This window comes from Chlamydomonas reinhardtii, chromosome 4 (genome assembly GCF_000002595.2).
Source record: "Chlamydomonas reinhardtii strain CC-503 cw92 mt+ chromosome 4, whole genome shotgun sequence".
Classification (NCBI taxonomy): Eukaryota; Viridiplantae; Chlorophyta; class Chlorophyceae; order Chlamydomonadales; family Chlamydomonadaceae; genus Chlamydomonas; species Chlamydomonas reinhardtii.
This window is the reverse complement of record NC_057007.1, coordinates 2,388,970-2,412,490: the sequence shown is the minus strand read 5'-3', so window position 1 is coordinate 2,412,490 and position 23,521 is coordinate 2,388,970. Positions and strand designations below refer to the sequence as shown.

The following is a 23,521-nucleotide window of genomic DNA, read 5'->3' as shown; positions in this document are numbered from 1 at the left end:
TGCAAGTTATCTGCAGAGTTATTTGACATGGTCAGGTTGCGACACAATGTCAGCAAGCGACATCCCGCCACCACCTCGCTGGCACTCGCATAGCTGCGCGCCCTGTAAGAGCTCGGGTATTTCAGGTGGCACGCCCCTACCTGGGGTCCAGACTCCGGGGCTGGGTGATCACACTCCGCAACTACACGTCACGTCACGTCACAGGCGCGTGGGGTGCGCCCGCAGGTCCCTCTTGCAATCCACGCACGCTTGGGACGCCCACAGGCTGCAGCACCTGAGAGACCCCATCTCCCAAATGTTCCACCGCCCTGCTCAACCGCTTTCCTACCCCCGCCCCCGGCGTCGATCTTCAACCTTTCGCCAATCGCCACAACCTCCTTCCTCATCGCCATTCTCTTTAGCCCAGCTATATACATATGCCATGGAAAGTGTGACGCACCCGGTGCGTTTGCGCTACAGCGCGATTTAGCTCGAACCAACTAGCATGATCGATTATTCGCAGCTTCCTGTATACGTGATCTTCTTTCCAGGCCGCGAGAGCGAGTGCAGCGTATGAACGAAGCCGGTAACTGCGCTTTCTTGGCTTCCTCGAGAATGCGCGCAGCTATAACTTACAGTGCGATGTATTAGCGACACAGTCTGGCCTGCCAGAGCGCGCACTTGCAAGAATTTCAGAGCGCGCTCGTTCCGATCGGCTGGGATGAAAGCTTACACGATATGTGCGAGCAGCTGTATCCGTTGATATAGTCGGTGAGCAAAGTCATGCACAGTTGCGATGTGCTGTGAACTTTTAGCACGCTCGGCGACCCAGCTCGGCGAACCTCCTCGCTGGCGGGGGGAGGGAAACCCTCCCCCCTGCACCGCCCTCCCCTTCTGCGCGCTGCACGACACGCCTGCGGGGGGAGGGAAACCCTCCCCCCGCTTGAGGGGGGGCGCAGGGGGGGGCACCCCCCCGCTAATTTGCATATCGACCAGGAGAGCCCCCCCCTGATATCGACTACAACAAACGTCGATGCAGGCCACGATCAGTCGGCACTGATAGCTGGGCGCAGGGGCTAAGTTTCCTGATTGCACCGTGCCCTGAAGCTGTCTGAACTCGTACAGCCTTAGAGTTGGCCCCACCAAACACGCATTGACGTCCTCCCCACACGACACGCGCACGCACGAAGCGGGGCTCTCTGTGTTTTATGTCACACACTCACACCCCACCTGATGTTGTTTCGAGTACGAGATCGCATACTTTTGCACATTACCGTACTGGAACTCTGTGAGGTGTGAGAACTCTGGATTCACAACCTATTTGAGATCCGCGTGACTGGGTAGGCCATATACGGTATTATCGCAGTTGTGCGCAACTACAGGAGAGCACATGCCGCGCACTCACGCCAGCGCACGCAGGTTTCAACCGCTCGATGACACACCGTCACACAGGGTCACACCCGCACTGGAACCGTAAAAGCTGTCATGATGTTCGTGGAGGGTGCCGTTACCGCTATCAGCTGCACCCTGCGGGATTTCACCAAGCTGCCTTAACACTGTCCCATCGCACACCGTTACCGCTTTATGCGCATGGGTACGCCACTCCCACAGTAGCCGAACACAGCAGCCCACACGAAGCTCCAATTCACAGTTGCCGCACGGCTCCGGCCGCCAACACAGCCCGATTGGCACCCAGTGACCACATCACAGTTCTCCCGCGTCCCGATGATTGCCCAAGACCATCATGGCATTGATGAACGACAGATGAATCAGGCGTAGTAGACGAATTGCTAACCAACTAGCTTCAGTTAGGGATGTAGTGTCAATAATGTGAAGACTCTCCAGGAGTAACGGAGGCCTTGCTGAGGCCTTGGTTATTGCCCCGGGCGCCCGGCCCAATGGTCGTGCTGCTAACGTCAGCCGCCCCGCCCGCAAGCGCATACTGCGCCATCATCAACACCACCAACACCAGCAACACCGCCAACACCACCAACACGGGTAAACCCACACAACCCGCCGCTTTACCGGCTTCACCGGCTATACCCACCCAGGTTCACCGACAACCCCACAAAAACGGCGCGCGGCTTCACCGGCGCGCGAAGTCCTCACACAGCCTCGCCAGGTCGCCCACACACATGGCCGGCATCACGTCGTACAGCGAGGCCTGGGTGGGGACACACACGTGTGAGTGTGAGTGTGTGTGTGTGTGTGTGTGTGTGTGTGTGTGTGTGTGTGTGAGGGGGGGGGGCGGGGGAATGTGTGTCAGGAACGAAAGAAATCGCTCGAGTGCTCCCCAGAGCTACTCACTGGATCCGCCATTCCGCCCCCACCGTCAACGACATTGATCAACACGGGCGCCAAGGTGTGGCACACGGGCGGCCTCCGTACGTGTGGCCCGCGAAACCCTGGGCCCCCTGGTGTCCCTGACCTCCCCACCGCTCCTCCCCACCGCTCCTCCCCACCGCTCCTCCCCACCGCTCCTCCCCACCCCTCCTCCCTCTATTTCGCAATTCCTGCCCCTCCCCCTTTCCTTCCCTCCCCCGCCACGCCGTACGCCGTACCGCACCTTGATCTTGCCCGCGCCCAGCTTGACCGGGATCTTCTTGAGCAGGGCCTCCACGTCAGCCTCCCGCACTCCTTTGGGCAGCTGGGGAAGGGGATATGGGGTGGGGTTTCATGCATGAGTAAGTATGCAGCTGCTGCTGCTGCTGCTGCTGCTCATAGCTGCATACGGGGTGGGCTGGGGTGAGCTCATGGGGGATGGGGTTTCAGCGTGGGTTTCAGGTATGGGGTTGGGTTTGAAAGGCACGACCAGGGGTTTGGAGGAGGAAGCTGGACGTGAGAGCTAACGTGGCAATTCGCTCCTTGCCCGTGCGCTTTCCTACCACGCGTACGGACACGACGCCGATGCCCGCCCGACCCCACCAACGCGCGCAATGACTACCGCGCGCACACACCCACTGGCATGAACGCCCACAACAGAGACAAAGACACACACACACACACACACACACACACACACACACACACACACACACACACACACACACACACACACACACACACTTCCTCGCTGCCGCCCTATGCCCATGCTTCCACCTTTGCCTATAGGTGAGCTCGACTACGACCAGCGGGCGGGAATCCGGGAATTAGGCGTGCTGGGTAAACGTTGTTTAGCGCGCCCAGGGTGCGGAGCATGGACGCATACAGGTGCATCGCGGGGTCAGGCCGAATGGTCGCCCGTGGGGTTCCAGGCTTATCGCGGGTAAGTATGACTACCTGGGTCACGACAGTCACGCGACGCTCGGTAAAATGGTGGGTATCGGTAAGTAACTCCGTCGCGTCATTGGGCGGGCTTTCGTTTCGTTTTTTAACACACACACACACACACGCACACGCAAACCGTCGCTTTGCTGCATCGCATACACTGTCTTTGCGCAATGTTTTCCTTGTGCTCTTTAACACACACGCACACACACGCACCTGAGGCCCCAGCTGCTGCGCCAGCGCCTGGCTCATCTTGTAGCTGCTGCCGGGGACGCCCGTACCCATGTCCTGTTGTCCACACCGGGAGTGTCAGGGAAGCACAAAAGAGAGGGTCTACACCGTGCGTGCAGCAGCACACTGCGCGTGTGTGTATTTGTTGAGAGTCCGCGTCTTCAAGCGTCTCGTGTTCGTTACTAGGAAAGGCGAAAGCAACGCCACCCCGTCACTCCCCTCCCCTGCGCTCCAACCCACTCCAACCACACGCACCCGCAGGTACAGGTGCCAGCCCGCGATGTCCACATAGATGTCCCGACCTGTGGGATTAGGTTCGCACCAGCAGTCACGAAAGCATTCGACCGCAGCCGTGATAATCACAACAGTTGCGGCAGGGATTGGAACAACCGGTGTTGGCGCTTGGCCGCAGCTGTCCTGACAGTGACAGACTGCATCCCTCCATCCGCCGGCGCTGCCGTGATCGGGTGTCGCCCCCAAGTCGCCGGTGCCTCCCCGCCCCCTGCGTGCCTCCTCCCCAACGCAACGCCTCCTCGCAAGGGCGCCGACTGCCCCAATCCTCCTCCCCTGATGCTTTTCGACCCCCACGCTCGTGCTTGCAGATCTCGGGGCGCTGCCGCTGCCGCCTGCCCTGCCGCCTGCCCTGCCCTGCCCTGCCCTGCCCTGCCCTGCGCTGCCCTGCCCTGCCGCCTGCCATGCCCTGCCCTGCGGCTGTGCCCTGCCCTGCCCTGCGGCGCTGCGCTGCGCTGCGCTGCGCTGCCCTGCGCTGCCCTGCTTTGGTGCTCGACTTAGCTCAGCTTAGCCCAGCTCTTCTCAAGTGCTCCGCCCTGCCCTGTTCTGCTCTGAAGCTCTGCACCCTGCCCTGCTCTGCTGTGCGCTTCTCTCTGCTCAGCTGTGCTCAGCTCAAAACTACCGGTATGCCCTGCTCTCAAGCTCACCAATGGCGCCCGCGAACTCCTCGTACGGCGTCTTGTTGCCGCCACCGCCCGCTACCAGCTTGGCCACATCCAACCAGCCGTCAACGACTGCAACACAGTCAACGCAGTCAACACAAGCGTCGATGATGCGTTGATAAGCACCACAGGACGCGCGTATCTGAGTTCATGCGACGGCGACCGCGACCCCGGGAGAGGCCAAACCCCCGCAAGGTCAGACGGATTCCAACGGCAGGTCGTCTGTCCCCGTGTCGTCGCAACACCTCCTCGGGCCCCCCGGAAGCCCTGAGCCGCACCCCAGCACACCCACCATCCTTGCCCATGCTGTGCGACACGTGGCTGCTGCGGGGCCGCGAGGCTGGCAGGAGAAGCGCGGGCCGACGACAGACCGCCACATCCCGAGTATTCAGCCGGCCTGTGTGTCGGTCGGTGGCACGCTATGATTATCTTTGGCACAATAAATGTCGGGCACAATTCAAGCTGCTACCTGCGACGCGCGACGAGGCGTTGGCTCGGAGAGAAAGCATGTTGTGCAGACTCTGCGGAAGTCAAAGGTGTGGTACACGTTTGAATGCAATCAAGCAGGTAAGTTCGTGAGATACTTCGGCAGTCTCTGGCTTCCAAGGTAATAAGATCTGCCGACATCAGCCGTGGGGCGTGCGTGTCTAATACCCGCGTTCGGGCGCCCTCCCACAGGCTCCCACCACCACCAACTCCACCCCCATACCAACCATAAACAAACTACTAGCCTCTAGGGCTCATCCCCTAGCCCGCGAGCCTTGGCTCGCGTGGGGGCGCACAACATCTTAGTTGTCGACCTTGGCTTTCGTTTCCAAATTTTTGTCGCCTGTTCCGGGCGCTTTGATCAGATTGGTTCAGACAGGGTTGGGGTTCAGACAGGCGCTCAGCGCCGAGCTTTGGGTTCGAAGTTCCATGGCGGCTCGCGGGCGGCTGGTCGCATGAGTTCTTCGGTGTTGTGTTGTCAGTGGTTTCTGTGTTTGCAGGTAGTGGGTAGCCCTCGTGGTCGCCCTTGGCCCGGCGCAACGGCTGGCGCATCGATGCCTCGCCTGTGTGCGCCTCGGCGTCTTGCCTCGTGGCGCCCAGTCAGCCGTCGTCTCTGTCTGCGGTCTTCCTGGCTCTGCAGATTTTAGCCCTGGGGGTTTTAGCTCGCAGCATACGGTTCACGGACCGGTAGGCGCGTGGTGACCGCAGTCGGGTAGTCCCGGGTTTGGGGTGTGTGTGCACGGGCGGCTGTTGCCCGGGCGCCCGGGCGACTGTTGGCTCTTCTCGTCTCCGAGTGCCGCTGGGGCTTGTGTGGAGGGTCGGCCTGGGTCGTTGGTTGGACGGATGGTGGGTGGTGCGCCCTTTGAGAGGGGCTGTGGTGTGCTGTGGCTTGGTGGTGTTTCGGCTTGGCTTCCGGTTCCAGTTGTGCCTCGGCACAGACTATCAGACATAGGCCTTCGGGCCAAGACATTGCGCGTCTCTGACGCCAGCCATCGTCTTCGGACGTGATATTTGTGTGGTGCTTGCGTTTGATGGGGCTGTCGGCAGACCACTGGCCTGTCGTGCCTTGTTTTGCGTTGGTGCTGCCGCCAAAAGACCTAAAAGTGATGAGGGGTGTTACGTGGCGGTGGGGCTTTGGCGGGCTTCGGCTTGGCTTCGACTCATGCACGTATCGCTATGAAGGTCGGCAGTCAACCAGGGGGTGGGTGTTTCTCTCTGGGCCGGAGACGGTCCCTCGCGGCGTGGGTACGGTGTGCCCCCGCTTGTCGGACTGTCCCTTCAATTGTAATTCGCATCCATACCTGCCGACTGGGTCCTGCGACACAGTTTTGCCCCCGGCATCTCATCTTCCGATACCATTACATCCTCGACCCCCTCCCTTTCTGGGTCTTGGTTCCTTTGGGATTGGACACCCCCTGCCCCTTCCATCTGCAGTCGTGCCTGCTCATACCCTATTATATTATGGAACTCGAAACCCGACGCCCCGCACACAGCAACGCCAGAAACCCCCAGATTGCTTTGGCTGTGGCATCGCCTGGAAATTCCAGGCAATAGCAGTGCAAGGGGGTGCGGCGGGCAAGGACTAATCTCCCGCCATCACGCGTGGCGAGCGCGGCCGAATGGGTCCGCAGGTCTATGGGCCAAACTGACTAAGTTAACCATCCTAGCTCTGCGAAACGTTCAATACATTAGACGAAGCCTTTCTCCTCTTGCTTAGCGTTCAATCAACAACACATGCTTTTACAAGGGAGCGCCCGCTGGGCGAGAGCCGATTGTCGTGTACCATTCTAGCAGGTTTTACAGCAAATGTCAAGGATCACTGATGCTCAGGGGGCGAGAGCGGTATGGTAAAGCCAGGGGCCGGGGCAACCCGCGGCTATCGCGTGTGGGACGCTGCAGCGGAGGACGCCCTGAAAGCCGGAGTCCGTAAACATGGCCTTGGAGCGTGGGAGCACATCCGCAAGGACCCCCAGTTCGCGATTCTCAGGTTGGCAACAAGGGTTTGGCGGCTCTTGGCTTGGCCTTTGCGCTGCCGCGTGGTTGCTTAGACAATCAATTAATATGACTTCAAGGCGATCCCCGGAAAGCAGAGCGTGCGATATCGGCCCCGTCCTCGCTCATCACCCTGGTTGACCCGCGCGCTAACTCCGACCTTCAACTTTCGCTTGTCTGCAGCGACCGGACCGGCGTGCAGCTGAAGGACAAATGGAGAAACCTTGTCAAATTCAGGTGCGCGGGCTTGGGGCACCGGGTCCGCGGTCGGCAGTGTTCACGTGCTGACCGCGTTTCGTCCTTCCGGCTGCGGCTCGTCGACGAGAATGCCGGCTAACGCCTACGAAATTTATGAATGTTTGGACAGGCACATAGATCCGGACGAGCAGCGGACCTACAAGCCCAAGACCCAGGGGCCCTGGTCCAAAAAGTATAAGCGAGACCGGTAAGCGGCAGGAACGCCCTCGAGGAGCTGCAAGGCGCATCATATAGCGAGGCGGGGCTGGGTATGATGTTGCGGGGGGCCCCGGTGGCTGCCGGAAAGGCCAAGGAAGCGGGCAGGGGTGTGTGTTTGTGGGTTCCTTGGGGGGAAGGAACGCGTAGCACAGGCCAGGGCCCGGGAGGCGCGCTGACCCGACCATAGCAGCAGCCCCAGCGACACTGCCTGCCTGGCCAGCCGCTTGGTGACGTGCGTGCTGTGCACCAGCCGAGCTCAATCGCCGGCCCTGTGTCGGCCGACTGTTCCCCCGCTGCAGGTCGCTCGGTGCCTCGGGCACTGCCTCACCGGCAAGCGGCGATGGCGGGGGCGTCTCTGAGGATGAGGACGGCATGCAACTCGCGCTGCCGGGCCTCACACACCAGGTGGGGTGGATATTGTGAACTGCGATAGAAGTCGGTCTGGGTGGGGTGGGGTGGGGGGCGGGTCATGCTTGAAGTGGCATCACGCAAGACACGACTGCATCACACAGCACCGGTGGCCTAGGCTGTGAACCGCTGTACGGCTCTACTTTTTGTGGGCCGCAGCCCGATGCAACCCACGCCCCCACGCTATACCGGCATGCCTGCGGGTACCATAGGGCTGCCAAGCATGGTTGTAGGGCCCTGTGTTGTACTGATGTACCCATGATTGGGCTTCATCACACCCCACCCATGTGTTCGCGCGCTAGCATTCATCCGCTGCAAACTCTACAATGGGCTCTTCATGCGCAGGCGAGCGGCGCCCTGCCGGACGGGGCGGCGCTGGTGCTGACGGCAGCGGCTGGGGTGTTGGAGGAGCAGCAGGAGCAGCAACAGCAGCAGCAACAACAACAACAACAACAACAGGTGAGCCGCTGGGAGGCGAGACGATGGCCCATTCCGACCTATTGGGTCGGTTGGGCGGTGCCAACTGGGCCTGACCCGTTCTTCCCTGTCGGGCGTCTTCATCCAGGGGCACACGTGACGCAGCGTGCCGTATGGTGCCCTACCGGTAGCTGGTTTCGTTGCGTTGGCCCTCTTGGCCTAGTGCCTAGTGCCCCTTCGCCCGGTTCGCCCGCCAGTCGCCGTGCCGCGTTGGACCCTTCCAAAACCCCTCTTCTCTCTTTCTCTCCCCGCCCACACCAACCCCTTGTTTCCAGCGCCAGTCGGCGCGCACCAACGCCCAGAAGCGGAAAGCCATCACGGACCTGGCGCTGTTGCTTGAGGGACCCGACGGCGCCGATAACGGCGAGGGCGGCGAGGCGGGCGGAGCCGGCAGCGGCGACGATGGCGACGGCGGCGACAGCCGCGGCCGGCCGCGCATGCTACTTGGCGGCGGCGGCAGCCGCGTTTTGTCAGCCCGGCAGAAGAAGCTGCAAGAGGACCGGCGATTTGGTGAGTGAGAATGTGTGTGGTTGTGTTGGCGAGATGCCGAGAGCGAATGCAGCTTCGCTGGGCGTTCTGCCCTGCTACTATGCGTTCTGACACTCTTGCACTCGAGGTACACTCGAGGGTTATCCCACCGCACGCCCCTCCTGTGTCCTTGCACCGCCGCGCCTGCTCATCGCCACCGCTGCAACCGCCGTCGTACCACAAGCGGTATTCATGCCTGGACCCCGTACCTGCACCCCAATGCACCCCCATGCTAGGCCATTCCCATATCGTGCTGCGCCGTACCGTGCCGTGTTGCAGGCATCTACGACCGCCGGCGCTACGGCTTTGCGGAGGACGGCACACGGCTGGAGGGCAGCGCGGGAGACGACTTGAGCGACCTGGAGGATGGCGGGTTGGACGGGGCGCCGGCAGGAGCAGCCGGCGTGCCGGGTTTTGGAGGACGCGGCGGAGGCGTCAGCTCGCGGCCGCGACGGCGAGCAGCCGGTGCGACGTCGCGGCGCGCGCGGCGGGGGTCAGACGACGAAGAGGAGGAAGTGGACCCGGAGGATGACGAGGAGCTCGAGGGGGAGGGCAGCGAGGTGGGTGTGGGTTGGAGCGGGCGCGGGCGGGAGCGAGGGCTGGAGCGAGGGCGGGAGCAAGGGTGGGAGCAAGGGCGGGAGCAAGGGCGGGAGCAAGGGCGGGAGCAAGGGTGGGAGCAAGGGCGGGCGGGAGCGAGGTGGGGCGGGAGCGAGGGCGGGGACGGAAGGGCTGTGAACTGGGTCGAAAGGGAACGGGCGGGGGCTGCGTTAGGGCTTGGTGGAGCTCTGCAGGTCAACCCCGGCAGCGACACGGCAACGACTGGGGGTAAAGCACTCGCATCGGCTCCAGCCCTGGGGGCGCACGTCGCTCACCGGCGCATGGTCGCGACGCGCCGTCACCGTCCTGCATCAGAGCCTCGTCAGGGCGGCACGGCGACCGCGCCTGACTGCCTCCGGTGTTGCCTCTTGCCATCCTGGCCGTGCGCTTGGTCTCCCGCTGTGCAGGAGGGCGGCGGCGGCGGCGCGGGGGAGCAGTACACCATCGCGTGCCCCTGCGGCGTGACACACGACGACGGCGAGATGATGATAGAGTGCGAGTCCTGCGCTGCCTGGGCGCACGTCAGCTGCCTCAAGCGCCAAATGGAGACCGAGCCGGAACGCTACACGTGAGTTTTGCGGTTGGAATAGAGAGGTTGTCTGCGAGGAGGCAAGGGCAAGGGTGTTTGGCGGAGGAGAGGTTTTGCAAGGGTCAAGGGGCGGGCTTGGCACAGGCTGCAAGTGAGTGCGCAACTCTTATGGCTTGTGTATGCGTGCGTGGCTGGCCGGGAAAAGGTTACGTGTGTATACGGTACGTGTGCGTATGTGGCTGTCAGCGTGGGATTGTGCTTGTGACTGTTCGTTCGGGTCTGGGTTTTGGGTGCTGAGTGCGTTGTGTGGTGGGTTGAGGGGCGCTGATTGAGGGCGAGCTGCTATGCCGCGGTTGGGCCCACGTGTAGCTGGCCATGCGTGTCTGGCCTTCCCATGTTGAACCAACACATTGGTCACCACTGAGAACTAGGTTTCTTCGCAATCCACTCACACCATCTAACACTATCACTGTCTAACACACTAAGTTTCGTGTCCCGTCCCGCCCTCTGCAGGTACGATTTCGACACGTACGTGTGCATCAACTGCACCAGCTCGCAGCCGCTGCAGGGGCCGGGGCAGGGCCGCGGCGCGGCGACCACGGCGCGAGGGAGAACGCGGCGAGGCGGCGCGGGGGCGGAGGCACGCAACGGAACGGCGGCGGCGGCGGCGGTGGCGGCGGGCGAGGCCAGCGGCGAGCAGGTGCGCACAGAGCCATAAACAAATGGGACTGAAGACGCGAAAATGTCCGTGCAAACACCGAACTGTCAGTTAACAGTCATTGTTGATGTTTATGTTTCTCGTGTGCCGACCTGTGGGCCCGTTCACCATACCTTCCACGCTACGCACCCGCATGCACACAGGACACGGCGAGCGAGGACAGTCAGCGAAAGGCCTCGGAGCTCTCTAACATCCTTCTGGGGCTGGCGAACGGCCGCATGGGCAGCAGCTCTGGCGGCGGCGGCGGCGCGGGACCCGGCGGCAGCCGCCGCGCAGGCGCGCCCTCCAAACTGGGCCCGTTCGGTCGGAACAGCATGGGTAGCAGTGGCGGCGGCGGCGGTGGCGGTGGTGGCGGCAGTAACGCCGCCGCCGCTGCGGCAGGGCAGATGCCGTCGCCTTCCGGTAACGTGGCCGGGCGCGGCGGCGGCGGCGGCATTGCCCACGGGAACGGTTTGGGGCGCGCGGCGTCACTGGGGCGCACCAGCAGCACCGGGTTGCGTGACGGCGCGGGTGGCGGCAGGGGCGGCGGCGGCGCTGGCGGCGGCGGCGGCTTGGGGGTCATGGATGCGGGCGGCAAGCGGCCGCTTGTGACGGTGTCGGTGTCGGCTGTGCCGGGCCCCGCCAGCAGCAGCGGCAGCCGGGGGCGCCTGGATGGTGAGCGGGGGGCAGGGAGGGGGGCTGCAGGTACATGGGGGCTGGGGGCTGGGGCTGCGGGTGGGGCACTGGGGCTAGGGCGGCTGGGATAAGCTGGCAAAATGGCACAGCGCGAGGAGGGCGGCTGCTGACAGCAGTGGACTGCAGGTTTCCTTGCGGCCTGGGAGCCTTCAGAGATTGGGTTGGTCTCGCCGCCTTCCTGTTCCTTAAGCCGGAATTCCGTGATACCCCATCCCAAACTCTTGAAACGCCTAACCCCTGCGTCGTAACCCCCGCCTAATCCTAACCCCTGCATTATCCACGCAAAATGCGCTACACTCGCAGGCGCCGCCTCTCCGCCGCCACTGGTGGACGGCATCCCGCTCTTCCAGGCGCCCGGCTCCAGCCTGGGCGGCGCACAGCAGCTGGGCGGGCTAGGCGGCGGCAGCGGTGGCGGCGTGCCCGGCGTGGGGCCGGGGGGCACCAAGATCTTCAAGCCCATTCCCAAGCTGGCGACCGCCGTATCGACCTCGCCGGGGCCCGGGCAGCAGGCGCCGCACATGCTGGTGGCGGGGGGCGGCGGCGCGGGGTCGGGCCTGGGAGCGGGGCCGGGAGGGCAGCCGGCGCAGCTGTCGGCACCCAAGGTGCGCGGGAGGGGTGAGGGGGTGGGTGGAGGGGGCTGGCGAAGGGTGCAGGAGGAGGGACGCCGGGTGGCGGGAGGGGGCCTTGTGTAGACTGGAACACCGTAGGGGAGGGCAGGCGGCATCCATCCCTATGGCTTTTGCAGTCCCGACCTTGCCCTCTCGCCCGTATCCTGCCTCTCCTTTACCCTGCCTCCCCCGTACCCTGCCTCTCCTTTACCCTGCCTCCCCCTTACCCTGCTTCTCCCGTACCCTGCCTCTCCCTTACCCTGCCTCCCCCTGACCCTGCCTCCCCCATCCCGGCACCTGCCTCCCGCATCCGCCTCCCGCCTCGTACAGGCCCGGCCGCACCCGGCGCTGCACCACAGCACCAGCGCCCAGAACATGCAGCGCATGTTGGAGGCCGCCAACCCGCTGGGAGGAGCCGGCGGCGGCGGGATGGGGGGCGGGATCGGGGGAGGGCTGGTGGGCGGCATTGGGGGGCTAGGGGGCCTGGGAGGACTTGGGTTGGGCGCCGGCGGCGTGCCTCAGCGTGGCGTGCCGTTGGCTTCCGTGCTGGACGCTGCCGGGCCGCTGTCGGTCGCCGCAGCCAACCTGTGCGCCGCGTCGGGGCGCAGCAAGGCGGCGGCGGCAGCCGCCGCCGCCGCCGCCGCGGCTGGCGGCGCCGCCAGCGCCGGCGGCGGCGGTCCCGCCGCCTCTGACGGCGTCGCCAGCACCGGCGACGCGGCGGGCGGCGGCGGGGGTCTGCCGCCGCGGCCGCCATCGCGGCCGCCGTCGTCCATGGCTCGTGAGGTGGCGAACCGGATCTTTGGCGAGAGCGACGACGACGACCCTGGGGCGGCGGCGCTGCTGCGGCCGCTGTCCGCACTGCGTGGCACTGTGGGCGGCTGTGACCCCTGGTTCCTCATGCCGCCTAGGTGAGGGGCCGCGAGGGGGTGAACTCTTGAGCCAATCCCGTAAGGAAACAGAAGCGCTGTAAGGGGAAGCTGCGCGGGGCTGGCCGTCCATGCCCAAAGACGGAGTGAAGTGCCGTGAAGCGCCGATGTCAAGGGAGCGGGACGCCAACTTGGGCGATGAAGTGCGGGCGGGGCGCCTGCAGTGTGCCGGGCAGCACGCGGCGCACGGGGGTCGTCACGCGACACACGAGGCACAATGGTGCTAGTTGTGTAGGCTGGGCATGCGTTATGTGACCACCCCCCAGTAATGCTTGATGTTCCGCAAGATGGTCTACCGTCTACCACTTCCTGAATTAGTCATGAATGTAACCCCCCTGGTTGCTATCACCCTGATGTCGGATGTCAGATGTCTGCTGCTCGCTACGCCCTAACGTCTTCCATGCTCCACTTGCTGTCAACGCACGCAGCCTCAGCCGTGCTGCCACGCCCTCCGCCTTCATCGACACCCTGCTCCGAGCCACGCCCGACATCATGCCGCTATCCGCCGCCGCCGCCGCGGCCGCCGCCGCCGGCAGCTCACCGCCGCCGCACCTGGCGGCGGCGCTGGCGGCGGCCCGCTCCGGATCCCCCGGTGCCGCCTACCTCCCAGCCCTCCTGGCACAGCAGCAGCAACACCACCTCGCCATGGCGCAATTCCTGCAACAGACGGCGGCACCGAGCCCCGCGCCCGGCGCCGGTGGCACGCCAGGCGCTGGCGGCCTGGCCGGTGTTTTGCTTCCGCCGCCGCCGCTGGTGCGGCCGAGCCCGCTGGGGCCGCCGCCGCCGCCGCCGCCGTTCTCGGCGGCGCCGGCGCTGGCGATGCCCGGCGGCATCGCCGGCGTGCCGCTGGGCTGGCCGCCGGGCGCGCCGCCGCCGCCGCCGCCACCGCCGCCGCTGCATGCCAGCAACAGCGGCACCAACATGCCCGAGGCTGTTCAGCTCCACCCCGTGCTGCGCAGTCTGCTGCTGTCCACGGCACAGCAGCAGGCGGCGGCGGTGCAGCAGCAGCAGCAGCAGGCGGCAGCGGCGGCAGCCACACACCCGCAGGGCCAAGGGCCGCCCGGGCAGCCGCCAGCGGGACCCGGGCAGCCGTCCGCGCCGGTGCCCACGCCGCCGGCGCAGCCAGGGCTGGCAGCTGGGATGCCGGATGGCGCCGCCGCCGCCGCCGCCGCCAGTGCTCCAGTTGGGGCAGCGGTGCCGCCAGCGGCTGGGACGCGGGACGCGCCGGGATCCGGGGAAGCAGCAGCGATGGCGGCTGCTGCGACGGCGGCCGTGGCGGCGGGTGGAAAGCTTGGCGGCATGGAGGTGGCACCTCAGGCGGGGCCGGGCCCAGCCGTCAAGCAAGACCCCGATGCGGCCGTGGCGGCTGCGCAGTCGCAGCTGCCGCCGCCGCTTGCGACGGATCCTGCCGCAGCCGCCACAGCCGGCCTGCTTGCGATGCCGCCGCCACTGCGCCAACCGGCATCCGGCACGCCGCCGCTGCCGCAGGCGGGCAGCGTCACCAGCGCGCCAGCCGACGCGGCCGCAGCTGCAGCAGCCGGCCAGTCGTCTGTGGCGGCGGCGCCGCCAGCGATACCGGGTCTGACGTCGATCACCGCTGCGCAGTTGCCCATCGGCCCAACGGCCAACAGCCTGGCGCATCTCGCCGCGGCCGTTGGGCTACCGCCAGGGGCCGTTGGGCTACCGGGGCTCTTCAGCGGCGGCGGCGCGGCCGCGGACCCGCTCGCCGCGGCTGCGGCCGGCAACGGTGCCGCTGGCGCCGGCGCCGGTACCAACCCGCAGGCTGCAGCGGCGGCGGCGCAGGCGGCGGCGGCGGCGCAGGCGGCGAACAACCAGGTGGCTGCGTTGTTGGGTCTGGGCGCTGGGGTGCACCTGCAGCCGGTGCTGGACCACCTGCGGTCCTCCAGCCCCGACCCGTGGGGCATATTCCGAACCTCCACGCCCGGGCCCGAGGCACTGCTGCAGGTGGGTGGGCGGCGGCGGGTGGGTGGGCGGCCGGTGGTATGGGATAAAAGGTGCTGGGGGCAAGGGGGGGGGCGGGATGGGAGGTGCTCAGGCAAGGGGGCGGGCAGGTGGAGTGCGCTCCCAGGGTTGTGAATCTGTGTGTGTGCGTGCAGCATGCGTCTGAGCGTAGTCCTCGGCTGTGCGGTGCATGCGCCGGCCAAGGCATGACTATGACGATCAATGTGGCTGCGACATGTCGCCTAGGCCATTGCTCGTATCAGGAACATGCCACTGCCTCTGCCGCTGCTCCGGCGTCTGTGCATGCCCTCAATCGTCAACTCACTCGGCTCTCTTTCCCTCCCGCTTCCCCTCGATCCCGCTCTCCTTCCCCCTACAGAGCTTCCTGCACCCTCCGCCCGGGCCCCTGCCCACAGACATCAACTCACTGCCCTGGCTGGCTAAGAGCGCCACACCGCCCCTGTCAGGTGGGGGGTGTAGATACCAGCTCAAACTAAACCGAACCCAAACTAAACCGAACCCAAACTAAACCGAACCTAATGCAAAAGAGGGAGGAGGTCTGTGCTTAGATAGCGTAGCGGCACTCGACAGTAGGCCCCATCCCCGAGGGTGTTGCAGGGAGAGCACAAGGGAGGGAAGCGTGTGCGTGCGGCCGTGTCTACCTTGCTTGGTGACTGTGTACGCGTTACGTAGCGCAAGCGCATGTGTTGCATACGAAGCTGTACATGCGGCGGTGTGTCCTTGAGTCCGGACCTTTTGCTCTTCACCCAAGCTTTCAAGCATTGACGGCTGCTGCTGCATCCTGCCTGCTCACTTCCCGACGCGCCCGTCCATCCATGCCGCTCCCCGCGCAGTGGCCGAGTTGATGGCGCACACGCAGGCAGCCGCGCCGCCCGAGAGCTGAGGACAGCTGCTGCTGCTGAAGCCCAGGCCTAGGTTGGTCCGTTGGTGCGCAGCGTCACTGGCGCAGCGGCTAAGAGGGCGGACGGGCGGCAGCGTGCCGGCCAGCGGGTGGCGTGTGGCGAGTGTGCGGCAGCAGCGGAAGCGCTCAGGAGCGCGCGGCCAGGCACTGCAGCGGCACTGTGGCGTCAATAGACTCAAGGCCTTTAGGCCTTTTGTAGCAGTAGTAGCAGTACAACCAGTGACGGGACCCGACGTAGCAGGTGTTAAGACTTGGGCCGGACACACGAACAATTCGGAGCTGCGCGAGGTGGCTGCGCAGCCGTCGTGGCTGGCCGGCGCCTGGGGCCTCGCTTCTCTTGCGGCAGGGAGTCCGTATGTTCTCAGTTCAGGGGGTTATGGGATGTATGTGCAGCTTTCCTGAACAACGACCGGGCCGGACCACACAGACTGGTGTCTTGCCAGAGTCCATGGACACACAACGCATGGCCGGGCTGTACGGCTTACGCTGCTATGCGGGTGCGCATGTAGCTCAATTGTGGAGGACGAAACGAAGTTCCAGCATGAGACGAGTCCAAGGGTGAGTTTCGGCCAGAGTACCAAAGAGGTGTGTAGGCACGCACGTGCATCGCTTGTACGTGCGTGTGCGTAACGTGTGTGTTTGTGTCAACGGGCTTACACGTGACTGCATGGGGTGCGCGACCGGCGGCATGCGGAAACCGCGAGTATTGGTTTGTTGATTGTGTGACATTCTCAGACATTTTACTCCTTGGGCTGCTATGCGTTTGCCGAGGTGGAACGGGCGATGGAAAGGGGCGATGCCATCATGCCACCGGCGTGTCGAGCCCCAGCTTTTGAAGATATTGACTTCTGACAATCGACGGACGGTGCGGTTCTGACTGTAGAAGCATTGAACGGGGCTTTGGGATCTCGAGTTGGCGAAGAGTACGCAAGGGAAATCATTATCGTTGCAAGGACGTGCAAGCGCCATCTGCGGGACAGGATACCTTGCGAGTGTCAGGACGTGGCGCGGTGCAGCCAATGGTGGCGGATTGCGATGTGCTAGGGTGCAGCAGCAAGGCGGCTGCCGGCCCTGTGTGTGTATGCTCGTTGAGGTGTGTGGAGGTGCAGCTGAGGTGCGGGAGAGAAATGGCAGGTTCGCGCACGTGCAGGGTGCTGCGAGGCAACTGGCGTGTGCGTGTTGCACACACAGCGCCGCACACACCGTCCGGAGCGCAGCAGCCAGAGTGGCGAGGGTGGCGGGAGGACGACAAGACCCAACTCGTGAGCTCCATTAGTCTGCATATATGTCATCATGTTATGGTAACAGTGTACGCGGTATGGTGACCGGTGACGGAATCCGACAATGCTCGCATCTTCATTCGGCTGGCGAGCCACGACACATGTGCGGGTCGCAGCCAGGGCCGTGATGTGAGGAGCTAAATGGGTTGATCCTGTCTCGGCGCGAGCCCTCTTTCACCGTGCTGAGTGGTCGTCTGTTCTAGGCGCAAACCAGACACATTGCTTCGGCATGTGGGGACAGCGCTGCGTTGGCGAGAGCCACGGATGGCTCTGATACCGTGGGGGCATGTCGCACCCGCGGAGGGCACTGTATGGGTGGGCGGCTATACCGGGCGCCTGCTGTTGAGCTGGTACCTATCTACACACGTGGGCGGCCACGTGCACGTACCGTAGTCGCTATTGCCACTCACGCTGTTTCAGTTACTGTGCCTGTGAAGCATTGGAGGTATCCTTGCAAGCCAGGGGGCACCTAGCCAAGCGGGCAACACGGCGCTGATGATGACCCCGCACGCAAGACACCGATCCTCCCACTCGTATAATCTCCCACTGTGGTAGTAAAGAGCACTCGTGTATGCAAGGGACCAGGGTGCCAGCACCCCTGCAAGGGTCGCCACACATAGCCGGCCAGGAGCGCCCGCGGGCGGGCTTGCAGAACAGTCAATCTAACACGCAGACACGCCCCGCACGACATACCAATGATACCATGTGATGATTCCATGATGAATGATGATTGTCGTAACGACTCCAGCGCACTGCTCGTCTCCGCCCCACACTCCAACAAAGCATAGAGAAATCGATTAGCTAGGTCGACCAGGGGGGGGGGGTAGAATCTTCCGAAGCAGACCCCATGCCTCAAATGGATAGAGCTCAACGAGAAAATCACGAATCCGCTTTCAAAATTGAAAATGGGTTTCTGGATGCAAAGTTATGGCCCCTCAAAGTTGTCGGTCGGTCGGTCGGTCTGGGGTCCCACGAAGTTTTGCACAGGTTCGTGCCAAGTTTTGTTCCTAGCGCTTCTGTCCTGCAACACGCGGCGCAATGGGTGCAGCTCCACGATGCGTGCGTAGGTATACCCCAGGCTCAGCACACGTGCATAGTTTGGGGCAGTTTGGGGAGCGGCATGTCGGCATCTCGGGAGATGCCTGGGGAACTGGTCAGGGACAAGCCGGTGCCGGCCGGGTTTTGCATGGTGAACGTGTCAGCACATTTCACACTATCAAGTAACATCGGAATAAGCCGTTGCATAGCAGGCCAGTCTATCAGGATACTTGTCGGCAGACGGTTGGACAGGTCTACATGTCCACATGTCGGTCGGCCAAAGTGTGTTCCCAAGGCGGATCATTTTACATAGCGATAGAGCTCACCGAGAGCAGTCGATTGGCACCAACCTGACAAAAAATAAGGGGTTCTGAGGGGGTTTTGGGGGGTCGTACGGCAGGGGGGGTCGGTCGGTCGGTCGGTCGGGGGGTCCGGGGAGGTTTTGTGGCATGGGGTCAAAAAAGTTCGTTCCTACCCCCCCCTGGGTAGACATACATAAGAATTAAGTGCCCCCGCATGTGCAGGTTGTGTTTCTTGCGCGGGCACGTACCCCGACTTGGATTAGCCCAGTCCCCGCCACCCAGAATGGTCTCCCCGGTCTCTACCGCAACCCAGGTTTACAGCTCTCATCAGATGTCGGACCCTCGCTTCCGGAGCTCTTGAACATAGGAGTCCAGGTATTGGTCCATGTCCGGAAACAGGCTCTGCGGCACACAAGGAACGGTAGGCCCCAGGAGTGGCGGGCAATGTAAATGGCAAGCAGGTGCAGTGAGGTATATATGCAGTGCGGTGTCCTCAGCAGAAAGATATTATGCAGAGGGGATCCCGAAGGGCCGTGGGAGAGGAGGGAAGGGAGGCACCCATCAGAGGCACTAATGCCGGTCTGCTGCCCCTCGGCGTGCCAGTCTCCACACAAGTGCCCTCGCCTACCTTATATCTTTCCAGCGCCACTCTGTAGTATTCGAGTCGCATCTGCAAGCCCAGGAGCCTGCACGGGCCCACACGCATACATACGCACAAGTGGGTCCCGTTTCGGTGCGTCGCACACATGCACATTACGCATGACTCACTTTGCCACTGCCTGGCCGTTAGCTATGATCTGTTGTACCCGTACGGGCTGTTCTCGATCCAGCCGCCGTACGTCCTCCAACACGCCGTATACGTCATCCATCGCCGGCTCGCCGCCAGGCCCCGTGGCGTTCCAAAACGGCACGTAGTGAACCCAGGGCCGCAGAGACCTTCGCAATTTGGGCGAGGCAGGGGAGTTACGGAAGAATTGCACATGGGGTTCCAGAGGGAGGAGCCGACATCAGCAGCGTACCTAAAAGCAGGCTCTTCCTGTGCCTTGAAACAAGGCAAATTCCAGAACCAGATTCACCTGCCACCAAACACGTCCGCAGTCCCCACGCCGCCAACTGCTGCGTCGGTCCACGCCCAGTCGGCACCCCCTGGCCCCACCCTTTCCAACGCCAGGCCCCCAGCCCACCCTTGAGCCCACCTGTAAAAGTACTCTATGTAGATCGAGCGCTGGTGCAGGACCAGTGAGTTCGTGGCTAGAAGCTGCACGTTCGCATGCGGCAGGCAGTGGGTGGGGCAAGAGAGGTGGCGCCTTGAGTATCGACCAGTCACTGCGCGCGCACGCACCGTCACAGCAACTAGCGCCGGGTCCCAGCGAAGCCAGCCTACATCGCGGTTTACGGCAGCGCTAGCTGCGTCACGCATACCCACCGCATACACATGAATAAACACGCACCTGGCCCATGCGGTATGCAGCAACCATGCCCTGGGGTCGTTGCGCGGGAGATGCCGTACAGCGGGCAAAGAAGGTGGGGCAGAGCTAGTTGGCCGGGAGTGACGGCAAGCAAAGCAAGGTTACAGCGAATCACGTCTGATCAGTTGACTGCGGTTGCTGCATCACGCCAGCTGTCTGATTGCCAGCTGTACGGCACCCATTACCTGACCGACTGATATAGCCAGCACAAAAGCAGGCAGGCACAGCAAGGGTTGGGCCGTGTTCACCATCCCGCAGCCACGACACGCCACGGCGACGGATTGAACCACCCACGCACGTGCGTGAACGCAACACCATGGCTATTTATATCCGGACAAGGCGTTTCTTCCTGCCGCCCTCTGCCTGCGGGAGAGCACAATGAAGGAAACACGCCATCTTCCGGATCTCCCCGCCGTGTTTGCGCGCACGCCGCATCTCCCGCCCGCATACCTCAAGATTGAGGAGCCACTTGTAGTGTGCATGCGTCTCGAGTGGCACCCGGTCATACTTGGGCAGCTCGTAAGGCGTGGACTGCGGCCGAGTCATGCCGGCAGTCAGGGTCAAACCGCATAATGCCGGTGACCTGCTTGGTGCCAGTGCCATTGCATCCATTACATCTAAAGATTCATTCCGGCCCGCAATGGAGCATGCACGAGCGCTGGATGACGGCACTACCCATCGTACCTCCCCAGTAACTCCGGTATCTGCAGGCGTGCAGGAACGGTACGCACGCACGCACCTTTTTCTCGCCCACCACCTTGTACTCGTCGGCCAGCCCCACATCCAGTGCTGTGGCGTTGCCCGCGCGCCGGTCCCGTTCCGACAGGTACGCCAGGTGCATGCGGGAACACGCCTCCTCGCGCTTGTAAGTGTGCTCCCACATGCGGGAGCAGCTCGGCACACCGCGGAAGAAGGCTGCACAGCAAGGCAAAGATTGGGCTCACTCCAATCGCAATGAAGCTACGCAGGTCTGAAGGATACTAGATAGGAAAACGCTGCTTTTCAAGATGGTAAAAAAACAAAACCAGGGGCAAAGCCGTGTGACGTGCCAGCAACGCGCGCCAGCAGCCACACACATTCTCAACTACTGGTTCACACGCCGTGAAACAGGCGGCTGAATACCGATACCGGTACTGGCCCCGCCCTTGTTGCTACACTCCCCACAGCCCACTGTTATACCACCACCAACTCACCCAGGTCCTTCTTGAGGTGCCACGGCACAATGTGCAACGCATCCGGGATGGCGATCATCTGCGCAAAACATTCCGCGCAGCCAGCCATTGTTAACAGCGGCTATTATTGACGTGCTTGAAGAAATACGCAACACGCACAAGCGAGCATGACGTTGTAGAGCCGAGGCCAGTAAGCTAGCTCCAGTAGCAGCCCCAATGGTCCAACAGCCGCTGGTCCACTGGCTTTCCATCCGGGGAGCTTCTCCCCTACCTGGGCCCTGCTGGCTGCAGCTAGGTTTAGCCTGGATCCATACATTCGGACCATGCACCTAGCAAAAAAGACAACTACAACTTGCCTTTCCACGCCTTTTAACGCAGTATCAGGTGCCGCCGGATGGACCCATGCATCACGCACCCACCGGCGGCGCCAGGCAGGACGTCCCTGCTGTTGCCTACACGCAGCCAGCCCCGACCCCCCACCCCCACGCACCCGCCCACCTGCGGAACCAGGATGTCGAGGTCATCACCGTGAAAGAAGCCCTGTGACTTGCACAGGCTGAAGGGTGGGACCGTGATGTTGCGGTTGGGGTTGCCGATCCGCAACCTGTGGGTTTGTGCAGCAGCAGCGATTGGCAGGTGAGCTAGGCAAGGAGAGCTGCTGACGCCCATTAAGCTTTCTTGACGCACTCGCCAAATGTGCATATACACATCGCACAAGCCAACGACCCGGCAGCAGGCAGGCACTCACGCGTTGTCATCAGTGTTGTAGATGAAGAGCACATTGGGAAGCTGCAGCCGCCCAGCCCGCAGCACCTTGCCCAGGTGCCGGTCTAGTTGGTGCATCTGCGGAAACGTATGGTCGCACGGCGGCAAATAGGCAGGGCGCCGCCGGAGGGACGGAGCACGTGCGCGCGCGTACGTGGAGGCGAAAGCCCAACCCGACATGCTCCCTGCCACCAAAGAGATCAGCACGCACAATCCCGCGCACCAAGAGAGTGAAAACACACATGCACACGCACATCTCGGCACACGCCCTGCTCTCTGCCGTACGGTAAACTCACGTACTGGCTGGCGCGTTCCGGCAGCTCTAGCTGCGCTCGCCCGTCCGGGTGCGTTATCCAGTACAGGCGGTTGTTGTACACCAGTAGCAGCTGCGTGTGCGTGAGCGCGCGTATGTGTTAGGTGGTTGGTTGGTTGGTGGAGGACGGCCCATGGGGGGAAGGAGTTGCTTGACAGGCATGTGGTGGTGGCCGGGGGTTGGCAGTTGGCACGCGTGTGCGGCGGCATGACACGTGCGGTCAGCGAGGCAATGGAGATTTCAATACCAAGTAACGCAGCAGGAGCACCAGCCCTGTCATCCCTCCTGCATAGCGTGCAACTTTCAACCCTGTTGCCTGCCTCCCGGCTCGCAAACAAAAGCTACCCGAGCGACCCGATGTGGTTATAGCTGCACGCACGCACTAACCACCAGAATGTGAGGAGCCAGCTTGACCTCCTGCAGCGCAGTCAAGAACAGCAGAGCAGGTGTTGACATAACACAGCGCACCGCTGTCTGATCAGGTGGGCCACCACCGCGCCGCGCTTGCATGCCTTTAATTTGGAACGGTCTGGAAGAGCCCGCTATCGTAAAACGTCACACTACGTCTCCCGGTCGGGCACGCACGCCACCCAAGAAACGATGCAACACGACCCCATCGAGATTTAGCTTACATTATGGTAATACAGCAACAACTTGGGAATCTCTGATGAGGTGAGCGGCACCCTCGCGCGCCAGGGCTTCAGGTCTGCCTCCAAGTTGTCTCTGCGATGCAGTTCCACAAAGCGAATTATCGTATGTCTACTGGATCCAGAGGCATCCGCAGGCTCCATTCAGCTTGACCAGCTAAATGATGTCCGAAATGGAATGTCCACCCACCGCAAGAACTGCTCCCAGTCCTCCGTATGTATGTTCCAGGGAGATATTGAATTTAAAGGTGCAGCGACGTGGGGCAGAGCTGGTGGTGGCAGCGTCTGCTCGTTCGCCGAGGCGACCGCTGAGGCGAGCGAGTCGAGCAGTAAGGAAACGCATACAACAACGACCGGGAGCTCTCGTGGTAGTGCCATCGTGTATCCCTGCATTTAACTGACTTAAGCATACTAGTGAAGCAAATTTCGTCTAGAAGTAACTGGCCAGACCGACAGCAGCGTGGCACCCCACGGTGGCACCCCACGTGTGGCACTTCCCCGTGCCTCCCTGTGCCCCCTCCCTCCCCCCGCGGTTTTGCAATGGCACAACCGAACGCCCCATGTAGCCTGACGCTGTGAACGCAAGACACTGGCCCAGGACGGCCATGAGTGAACGCCGTGCTGCGTCGAAAAGACTTCACCGTTTCCTACGGCTCGCAGGTTATTATTGATATGCTTGAAAGAACGCAACACGCACAAGCGAGCATGACGTTGTAGAGCCGAGGCCAGGTAGCACAAGCAAAAGAAAAGCGTGAGCATGAGCAGCGACCGGTTGAGTTCCGTAATGGCCAGGGGAGGTAATGGCCTTGCGGGTTGAGTCA

The 23,521-nt window shown here is 63.0% G+C and overlaps 3 protein-coding genes across 3 annotated transcripts; 1 reads left to right on the top strand and 2 right to left on the bottom strand.

The window, feature by feature from the left end:
• Positions 1 to 1,052: 1,052 nt before the first annotated feature.
• CHLRE_04g221250v5 (uncharacterized protein) lies at positions 1,053 to 5,010 on the bottom strand. Its single transcript, XM_001692125.2, has 7 exons — positions 4,900 to 5,010; positions 4,723 to 4,827; positions 4,416 to 4,502; positions 3,733 to 3,779; positions 3,463 to 3,534; positions 2,546 to 2,626; positions 1,053 to 2,143 (listed from the first exon to the last, which is right to left on the bottom strand). The coding sequence occupies exons 1-7, from the start codon at positions 4,937 to 4,939 to the stop codon at positions 2,066 to 2,068; spliced, it is 510 nt and encodes a 169-aa protein (XP_001692177.2). The 5' UTR covers positions 4,940 to 5,010; the 3' UTR covers positions 1,053 to 2,065.
• A 1,584-nt stretch (positions 5,011 to 6,594) lies between these two features.
• CHLRE_04g221200v5 (uncharacterized protein) lies at positions 6,595 to 18,350 on the top strand. The gene is made up of 15 exons (XM_043061903.1): positions 6,595 to 6,903; positions 7,092 to 7,145; positions 7,276 to 7,353; positions 7,664 to 7,769; positions 8,118 to 8,231; positions 8,525 to 8,759; positions 9,057 to 9,337; positions 9,782 to 9,942; positions 10,417 to 10,603; positions 10,765 to 11,275; positions 11,600 to 11,898; positions 12,235 to 12,812; positions 13,259 to 14,795; positions 15,172 to 15,259; positions 15,647 to 18,350. Exons 1-15 carry the CDS (start codon positions 6,761 to 6,763, stop codon positions 15,694 to 15,696), a joined length of 4,422 nt encoding a protein of 1,473 aa, XP_042925255.1. The 5' UTR covers positions 6,595 to 6,760; the 3' UTR covers positions 15,697 to 18,350.
• A 287-nt stretch (positions 18,351 to 18,637) lies between these two features.
• Positions 18,638 to 23,474, bottom strand: CHLRE_04g221150v5 (uncharacterized protein). The gene is made up of 14 exons (XM_043061902.1): positions 22,891 to 23,474; positions 22,686 to 22,776; positions 22,441 to 22,470; positions 22,037 to 22,126; positions 21,724 to 21,818; positions 21,474 to 21,579; positions 20,997 to 21,054; positions 20,543 to 20,718; positions 20,254 to 20,334; positions 19,786 to 19,815; positions 19,531 to 19,592; positions 19,103 to 19,270; positions 18,963 to 19,020; positions 18,638 to 18,736 (listed from the first exon to the last, which is right to left on the bottom strand). Exons 1-14 carry the CDS (start codon positions 23,076 to 23,078, stop codon positions 18,662 to 18,664), a joined length of 1,308 nt encoding a protein of 435 aa, XP_042925254.1. The 5' UTR covers positions 23,079 to 23,474; the 3' UTR covers positions 18,638 to 18,661.
• Between the last annotated feature and the right edge of the window lie 47 nt (positions 23,475 to 23,521).

Excerpts from the sequence above, each read along its gene's own strand:
- CHLRE_04g221150v5 (XM_043061902.1), bottom strand. The coding sequence starts at position 23,078 with ATGGCACTACCACGAGAGCTCCCGGTCGTTGTTGTATGCGTTTCCTTA. Across the intron at positions 22,777-22,890 it reads GACTGGGAGCAGTTCTTGCG|AGACAACTTGGAGGCAGACC; the intron begins GTGGGTGGACAT and ends ACTGCATCGCAG. Across the intron at positions 20,719-20,996 it reads GCACCTCAAGAAGGACCTGG|CCTTCTTCCGCGGTGTGCCG; the intron begins GTGAGTTGGTGG and ends CTTGCTGTGCAG.
- CHLRE_04g221200v5 (XM_043061903.1), top strand. The coding sequence starts at position 6,761 with ATGGTAAAGCCAGGGGCCGGGGCAACCCGCGGCTATCGCGTGTGGGAC. Across the intron at positions 11,899-12,234 it reads CGCAGCTGTCGGCACCCAAG|GCCCGGCCGCACCCGGCGCT; the intron begins GTGCGCGGGAGG and ends CGCCTCGTACAG. Across the intron at positions 12,813-13,258 it reads TGGTTCCTCATGCCGCCTAG|CCTCAGCCGTGCTGCCACGC; the intron begins GTGAGGGGCCGC and ends CAACGCACGCAG.
- CHLRE_04g221250v5 (XM_001692125.2), bottom strand. The coding sequence starts at position 4,939 with ATGCTTTCTCTCCGAGCCAACGCCTCGTCGCGCGTCGCAG. Across the intron at positions 4,828-4,899 it reads CGCCTCGTCGCGCGTCGCAG|GCCGGCTGAATACTCGGGAT; the intron begins GTAGCAGCTTGA and ends ACCGACACACAG. Across the intron at positions 3,535-3,732 it reads GCTGGCACCTGTACCTGCGG|GACATGGGTACGGGCGTCCC; the intron begins GTGCGTGTGGTT and ends TGTGGACAACAG.